Raw genomic sequence first — 8,521 nt, 5'->3', positions numbered from 1 at the left:
CTAATATTTAAACCAAGGAAAAAGTTAATCGAACCCATTGAGCTCATTTCAATATTAGTCTCCATCACCTTCCTGAATTCTGCTGTTAAGCTGGGATTCGTGGAGCCGAAGATGAAATCGTCGACATAGATTTGAACAATCATGAGGTGGTTACCTTCCTTTTTACGAAAGAAGGTTGGGTCAACCGAACCTTGCTTAAAATTAGACATCTTTAAAAACTTAGTTAAAGTTTCATACCACGCCCTAGGAGCTTGTTTCAGACCATAAACTGCCTTATCCAAGATGTAGCAGTGATTTGGATGCTTTTCATTTACAAAACCAGGAGGTTGCTCCATGTACATGGTTTCTTCAAGTTCGCCATTCAGAAAGGCACATTTCACATCCATCTGGTAGACCTCAAAGTTCTTGTGCGCGGCATAGGCAAGAAATATTCAAACTGATTCCAATCTTGCAACCGGAGCGAATATCTCTTCGTAATCGATTCCTTCTTCCTGGCAATATCCTTTCACCACTAGCCGAGCCTTATTCCGGATCACATTTCCCTCCTTTTCCAGTTTGTTTCTGAATACCCATTTGAGACCAACAACTGAGGCATCTTCCGGTGTTGGAATCAGTCTCCAGACCTTATTTCTTTCGAACTCATTGAGTTCGTATTGCATTGCCTGAACCCAATTAGAATGATCAAGAGCAGTATTGACGGTCTTCGGCTCTATTTTGGAGATAAATGAATTAAACATGCAGAATTCTACTTTGGAGAATACAGCAGTTTTCTTCGCTTTTAGTTGTGATCGAGTTAGAACATTTTCTGATGCATCACCCACTATTTGAGATACAGGGTGATCTCTGGTCCATTTGATGAGACGAGGATAATTTGGATCATAAGAGGGATCCAACTCAGCATTTACTTCTTCTTCCAACTCTGATTGTAAATCATCATCATAAAGCTTATCGGAATTCTCCCCCTCGATAGATGATGAAACATGTGGATGTGAACCAAAAAATCCTTCTTCTATTTGGCTTGCGGGCTGTTCCGAACCTTCGGGTGCTATACGACTTTTTGTTTCTTCCGGACTTTCGGTTGCTATAGGACTTTCGGGTCGTTCCAGACTTTCGGGTGTAACCGGGCTTTCGGGTCGTGCCGGACTTTCGAGTGCAACCGGGCTTTCTGGTCGTTCCGGACTTTCGGGTGCTACCGGGCTTTCGGGTTGTTCCGGACTTTCGGGTCTTTCAAAGATTGGATTCTCCCCCTGGATTTGTGAGTCATCTTGATCTGAAGAGACTTGATTCTCCCCCTCGACTGAAGTATTGCTTTGAGGAGGTTTGTTTCTGATCGGTTCTTCTTCTGTCATTCGTTTGGCTGCATCTTCAACAACCTTCTTCAGGTGATCTATTTTGTTGTCTACAGCTCCATCTTTAGAATGAATTGCCTTCTCAGGTTCATCAAATAAATCCATGAACTTGTCAAAAAGATTGGCGATTGATGTTGTGACCTGACCGGTTTGAGAGAAAATCTCTCCAATTGTCCCTTCGGTAGACTTCAACTTCTTGACATAATTGTCATCAAATGTCACATAATAGGTTTCTTCAATACGTTTAGAACGCTTATTCAGAACCCTGTACGCCTTTGAAGTAAGAGAGTATCCCAGAAAGATGCCTTCATCAGCTTTGACATCGAATTTGTTGCGATGCTCTTTGGAGTTGAAGATGAAGCACCTCGAGCCGAACACATGGAAGAACTTGACATTCGGATTCCTGTTGTTAAGAATCTCATAGGGGGGTGAGAGAGAAATGCTTATTGAGATAAGACGTGTTTTGAGTGTAGCAAGCTGCAGCAATGGCATCTGCCCAGAAATATAGAGGAAGAGAGGCAAAACTCAGCATGATTCGGAATGCCTCACACAGGGATCGGTTTCGCCTTTCGACAATTCCGTTATGTTGAGGAGTATAGGGGGATGAGAAATTGTGACTCGTGCCTTTTTCTGCTAAGAATTCTTCTAATTCTTTGTTCTTGAATTCTAGTCCACTGTCACTCCTGATGTTTCGAACGACTTTTCTCAGTTACTCTTCAACCTGCTTGATAAAGATCTTCAGTTTGGGAGTTGCCTCGGATTTGAGTTTTAGAAAGAACACCCAAGTAAACCTTGAAAAGTCATCAACAATAACAAGGATGTATTTGTTACCGCCAATGCTCTCAATTGATGATGGACCACATAAGTCGATGTGAAGCAACTCAAGTGTTTCAACAAATTTTGTATTTATGATTGTTCGGTGACTTTGGCGACTTTGTTTCCCCATTTCACAAGCAGCACATAAATGTTCTCGATCGAACTTGAGCAGTGGAAGACCCCAAACATGATCACCGATGACTAGCTTGTTGATGTCTTTGAAGTTGAGGTGCGAGAGCCTTCGGTGCCACAACCAGCTTTCATCTGAATGAGCTTTAGACAATAGACATATGGTTGGTTTTCCTTTGATTGGGTTGAGATTCAGAGAGAACATTTCACCTTTTCGTTCTGACTTGAGAATCACTTTGTTTGTCCTTTTCTCTATTGTTTTTGAACCCTCGTCATCGAACAAAACTTTGAGACCTGTACCTCTCACCAGTTGAGACACACTGATGAGGTTGTGTTGCAATCCCTCTACATAAGCCACCTTCCTGATTGTAAAATCCCCATTGGTTATCATCCCATAACCCTTGATCGTTCCATAGGAGTTGTTACCAAACTTGACATTACCACCGTCTTGAAGGGGCCGAAACTCCCTTAGTTCTTCCTTTCTTCTTGTCATGTGACGCGAGCAGCCACTGTCTATGTACCATTCTTCATCGAATTGCTCGTCACTTATAACCTACAAAAATTTGGCAGATTTAGGAACCCAAAGTGTTTTGGGTCCTTGTGATCCTTTCACACAATCAGGAATAGCAAGAGAAGCATCAACAAGATAAGTTCGTTTTATTAAGGTTGTTTTATCTTTCCTCTTAATAGTAAACACTTTGATTTTATTAGGGTTAGTTTCAAGTGTTTTGGATTTAGGTTCAGGAGTTTGCACTTTAGCTTGCTTTCTGTCTTCATTTGCTGAGGAAATCTTACTTTTTCCTTTCAAATCCTTCTTCGATTGAGAGCTTGGTGTAGGAAACGAATTAGGCTTAGAAGAGGAATGAGAATGAGAAGAATTAGAGGAACAGAATTTAGAATGAGAATCTTTCTTGACTTCAAGTTTGAAATGATACTTCTGGTTTTGATCATTTGATGGACCAAAGTTGAACCTTCGGTTGCTATTTGTTAATGGGCCGAAACTACCTTTTCGGCTATAAAAGCCTGATGGACTCAAATCGGGTCTTTGTCTGTTGTTGTTTGATGGACCGAAACCGGGCTTTCGGTTGCTGTTGCTATCAGGACCGAACCTATTCATTCGATCTTGTACTTTATGTTGCCCGAAAGTCTTCTTTCGGTTCTTTTGATCCAACCGACCGAAGCTCCTTTTATCTTTATTCTCTTCTCCTTTTGGCTTGGAGTTTCTATTAAAGTGAGTGTAGTGAGGATTTTGGGAGCGCCAAAATTGCTTTCACTCTGAGAGATTTTTCTTGTATCTCAGATTCCTCTAGTGCTTTTGATCGTTCACCTGTTTCGGTTGTTTGTGAATATTTGCCTTCCATTTCGGCTCCTGAACAACAGGTTCACTTTTCATGGAAGAGGTTTCGCTTGTTGAGGAGACGTATTCCACTGGAACCTCTTTTGTTCCACTAGTACCGGGTACGTCATAGTTGGTAGGTTTATTTAGTGGTTCTGCCACGTATCTACCTTTAGCCTTCCATGATGTTCGCTCCGACAAATCAACTGTTTCATCTGCATTGTCTATCGGTGCAGACCAGAAATACTCATCACAACCATCTGCATTATCTTCATTCACCAGCGCAGTGAGTTCGGTTGTCTGATGTTCGGTTAATCTTGTGACCTTATAAACTTGATTGGGAGTTGTTCTTACCTTTTGGTAAAAAACGGCTTTTTCTTTAACGACCGGGGACTTACTTTTGGATAAACGAGCGAATTCCACAAAATTTTCAAAAATCAAGTTTTTGTGGTTTTCAGGTTCGCTCTTAATAAACTCTGAACAGTCAACCTCATCCTCTACAGAGATTTCACTCATGTCATCGTCATCATTAAGTTCAGATGCATTTTCAACATCAATTTTATTTTCTGAACTTAATTTGGTACTCAATGAGTCAAATTTTTGTATGGTTTCGGCTCTGAGTTTCAACTTGTCATTTTCGTCCAAAAGGTCTTTGAGCATGTCCTTATGGTCTTTGGACTTAATAAATGATTCAATTTTGTCCAGACCAAACATATAAGTGGGACTTACATCATCTGAAGATACAACACTTTCACAGTTGTATGATTCGGCATCAATTTCATCCTCCTTTAGCTCAACAAAAGGCAAAATCATGCGATGTATTTTCTGGTCTATTTCACAGTCCAAATGCAGTTGTGTAATGTTAGTATAAAGTATTTTTGCAATCAAACAAAAACCGTTTCTCTGTTTCAACAATTTAAGATTGTCTCTTTGCAAATAGATATTTTCATCCCTAGACCTAACCAGCTCCAACTCCTTCTGCTCAATCCACATTCTTCGCTCCTCACTCTTGGATGACACCCTGCTCATTTGGTCAGTTAGCTTAGAATTCGTGAAACGTGTTTGAGTTAAACAACTATTTAAATTTGAAATTCTTGAATTCAAGTTATTTAATTCTTTTTCATACGATGTTTGTGGGATTTTAAACGAAACAAAAATGGATTGTACCTTCTTGATCAGTTCATCAAGTTCATTGATCTGCACACTGAGAGGCTTCACTGTAAAGCACACATCCTCTTGCTCCTTAGTCACTTCATTTCCACCATCAGTATTGTATCCCCTCATTTGGGATACATCTGTCACCATCAAGCATCTTCCACTAGCGTCACCACTCTTCGCCACATAAGCCGTTCCATGAGTAGGCTTTCTCACTTCATCATCTTCTGAGTTGGTCGACCATACCTGTATGCCACCGAACTCATCATCATCTACCGAACCCTGCACAATTAGAGCATTCATGGAGGGATCAGTAGCAGCTTTCTTCCTTCTAATCTCCTCCAGTCTTTTCAGGAGACTTGCTTCTTCATCCTTCTCATCATCCTTCTCTACCATTTTCTTCAACACACAATCTTTTGCGTAGTGATTTTTCCCTCCACAGTAAAAACAGCTGACACTAGAATCAGCTTCACCCTTCGCTTCTTTCTTTGGTTCTTCAACCTTCGGCTCCTCTTTTGCTTTCTCATAGCTGTAGCTTCCTTGCCAGTTTCGGTTCTTGTTGGTAGCCTTCTTCTTGATGAACCTCCTAGGATTTGACACCATCATGGCATAGTCTTCAGATGCCAGATTGTAGTCTCCCAGATTCAGATCTTCTTCTTCTTCTGCTGTGCTCTTACCCTTTGACAGAAGGGCCAAGGACCCAAAGTTTGAGACCACACTTTTCTCTTGTAACACAGTGTTTTCCTGGGATTTCAGAATCCCCACAAGTTTTGCCAAAGAATATGACTTAAACTGCTCATGTGCTTTAACTGTCGACACAACCGCCCTGCATTCGGGTCTTAAGCCACTTAATAAAGTTACCTTCTGTTCGATGAGATTTCTTTCTATATCATGTTTGATCATCTTACTGAGAAGATGATTGAATCAATCAAACGTTTGTGTAACAACCTCCTCTGGCTTCTGCTTGAACTCTCCAAATTCTGAGAGAAGTAGGGTCTGAATCGACTGCTCCAGATCTTCATCTTTGGAATACAGTTCTCGCAGCCGATCCCATATTTCCTTTGTTGTACCACATGAACTTACCAATAGAAACGTGTCAGATTAAAGGGCGAATTGAATTAGTCTCAATGCTTTAGTGTTGCATTGGAACTTTTCCTTTTCGTCTTGAGTGACGTCCTTCACATCTTTTAAGAGATCATTGTACTCCTTCGGAGTTTTAATGATTATTGAAGTGCTTGAATGAGCGAATGGTCCAACTGTGATTGCTTCCCATATCAGATACCCATTATCTTCCAATCCAATAACGTAATCTTCAAAACGGTGTGTCCACACGTCGTAGTCTTGAATGTAGAGGATTGGGATCTTGGTTGTTGATCCGATGCTATTAGAGATGTTGATGGGATTGGATTGAGAATCGTACATGCTTGATTGTTTAACCTATTATAAGATCAGACTTTGTAATACGTAATATTAGGGCAAGATTAATAACTAATGATATAGTCAATTAAGGAGTGACGACTCAATAAATATCAATGAATGCGGAATGAACCCTAATCACTTCTTTGACATAAGAGATGTGTATGAATTACACAGTCTCCTGCTCTGATACCAATTGATGAGATGAAAATACTCTTTGATCGTTCAGATCTTACACAGGTTTATCAAAATCATGCAAACAAAATAACAAACAAAAGAATGAACCAACAATGAGCTGAATGATTCAATAGATTCATGCCTCAGCAGAGCTCGATGAAGAACTTCCTCTGTAGAGGCTTTTAGGGTTACAATCGGTAGAAACAAAAATGTTATGAATGATCGACTAAAACAGCTACGTACCAAGATGCATGCAAGAATCTATAAATATTAAAACCCTAATAATTAAATCACGGATTGACAAGCCCAATCCGGATACAAAACTGGGCTAAGAAACGAGCCCAAGACACAACACATATTAGACCCAACAGAAACCTCCATTATCGTCGAAGGATTTGGGCTTTATGTTCATAAAATCTTTGTAGGAACAATCCTTCTGTTGTCCCTAGCTTCCATCGATATTAAGGGGATGGGCACCACTTCGTAACCTGCTAGAGCCGCCAAAATTTATCTGCAACATCGCGGCAGCCACAGCGGTTGTAACAGCTGCCTAGAACATGGCAGGATCAAATTGAGGAGGTGGCGGTGCCAGATCTATTGGGGGATTGTTTTTCTTTCTGTTGGGTCTTTTCTTTGCAGGCATCTTGTTCTAAAATAACCAGGCAGAAGAAGAAGGTAAGTCCCCTAGACTTTTGAATCAAGAGATACAACACCAGTATGTAGTGTAGTTTTATTACTTAAAATAAAACCAACTGTTGTATCTCTGGAATACACTTCATTGTAGTATGTAGTAGTCTTATCAATTAAAATAAAACTAATGAAGAATGAAAATCCTGTAAACAAAGTTTATTTTATACTAATGTGATGGAAGACATCTACGACGTTTCTTCAGGCGTCGTATGGTATGATATGTGTCACCCCAGGCATGTCTGCCTAACTGTAGCTAGCAGTTTAAGTGCAGGATTGTCAGTCCCGAATAGATCTATTCACAAATCTCATTCTCTCCCTCCAAGACACTCTGGCTATACTAAGTGTAAAGGATTTACTAGTATCCCGAAGGGTACAATTGAAGAGTTGTCTCACAATCATGTATTAACTAGTTTACATGTTGTTAAGTGTCGTTGTTCTCATGTTGGAAATCATTTGTATACTTGGTAGAGTATAAATAATTATATGCAAAGTAATTATTTGGTATGATACTCTTGTTCTATGTATGTACTGATGGATAAACTAAATATGTCATGCTTTATATGTTCAACCAGGTAAGTAGTTTGTATTAGTAAAAGTGGTAATGAATTCCCCAAAGTATACCTATTATAGTTTGACTAATGTATTATGTTCATAATTTGCTCTGAAAACTAAGCAATTATGTTTAGAAAACGTCCCTTCTGCTCCGCATAACACAAAAGGGATAAAATGTCTATATGTTTTATGAAACACGTTCGTTTGTACCAATTGCATAAGTTTTAACTTGTTGAAAACATTTCTATTTTAGTTCACAAAAATCCTTTGTTTTTGGCTTGTATTCCCCTTGAAAACGTTTGAAGACCTTAAAAGCATAGGGGTATGAACTCACCGTTTGATGTGTGATTGGTATGTAGGGTCAATAGGGATGCTGAGTGTCAAGTGAAGCCTCGAACACAAACGGATCCTGTTTAACATATAATGGCACACACATATGTATTAGATTAGGGTATAACACTACTAGATATGGAAGGAACCCACCTTAAGGACTAGGAAACACTTGAAACTAAGTGTTAAAATCATATGTGATTAAATGGGGGTAGTTTACGGCCACACAAGTGTGTGTACAGCCAAGGGTTTGTGGCCCAAAGGAGTTTATAGCCCAAGAGTGTACAGCCCATGGGTGTATGGCCAAGGAGTTTACGGCCTTACACTCTTGATGAAGTGTGCATTTGAGGTGTTTTAAGGTCCTTTCTAGCCCCTTGGAAGTGTTCTAAGTCCCATGATTAGCTTTAGGATGAGTTTAAGGACAATCTTTGATCAAAAACTAGGGTTTACGGACAATGAGGGGTGTACGGCGGTACACATGGGATTACGGTCGTAAACCCTTTGTGTTCATGCTTAGTTGGTCGATTTCAAGGTGAAAATCAAGCATTTCTAGTAGATAACAAGCATCAGA

The 8,521-nt window shown here is 39.9% G+C and overlaps 1 protein-coding gene across 1 annotated transcript; it reads right to left on the bottom strand.

Moving 5' to 3' along the window:
- Positions 1 to 431: 431 nt before the first annotated feature.
- LOC145045954 (uncharacterized) lies at positions 432 to 1,454 on the bottom strand. Its single transcript, XM_078994245.1, has 2 exons — positions 995 to 1,454; positions 432 to 709 (listed from the first exon to the last, which is right to left on the bottom strand). The coding sequence occupies exons 1-2, from the start codon at positions 1,452 to 1,454 to the stop codon at positions 432 to 434; spliced, it is 738 nt and encodes a 245-aa protein (XP_078850371.1).
- Positions 1,455 to 8,521: the final 7,067 nt, after the last annotated feature.

Source organism: Lactuca saligna, chromosome 5 (genome assembly GCF_052625555.1).
Source record: "Lactuca saligna cultivar CGN05327 chromosome 5, ASM5262555v1, whole genome shotgun sequence".
Classification (NCBI taxonomy): Eukaryota; Viridiplantae; Streptophyta; class Magnoliopsida; order Asterales; family Asteraceae; genus Lactuca; species Lactuca saligna.
Note: the sequence above shows the minus strand (reverse complement) of the source record. Positions and strands in the feature narration are given on the sequence as shown.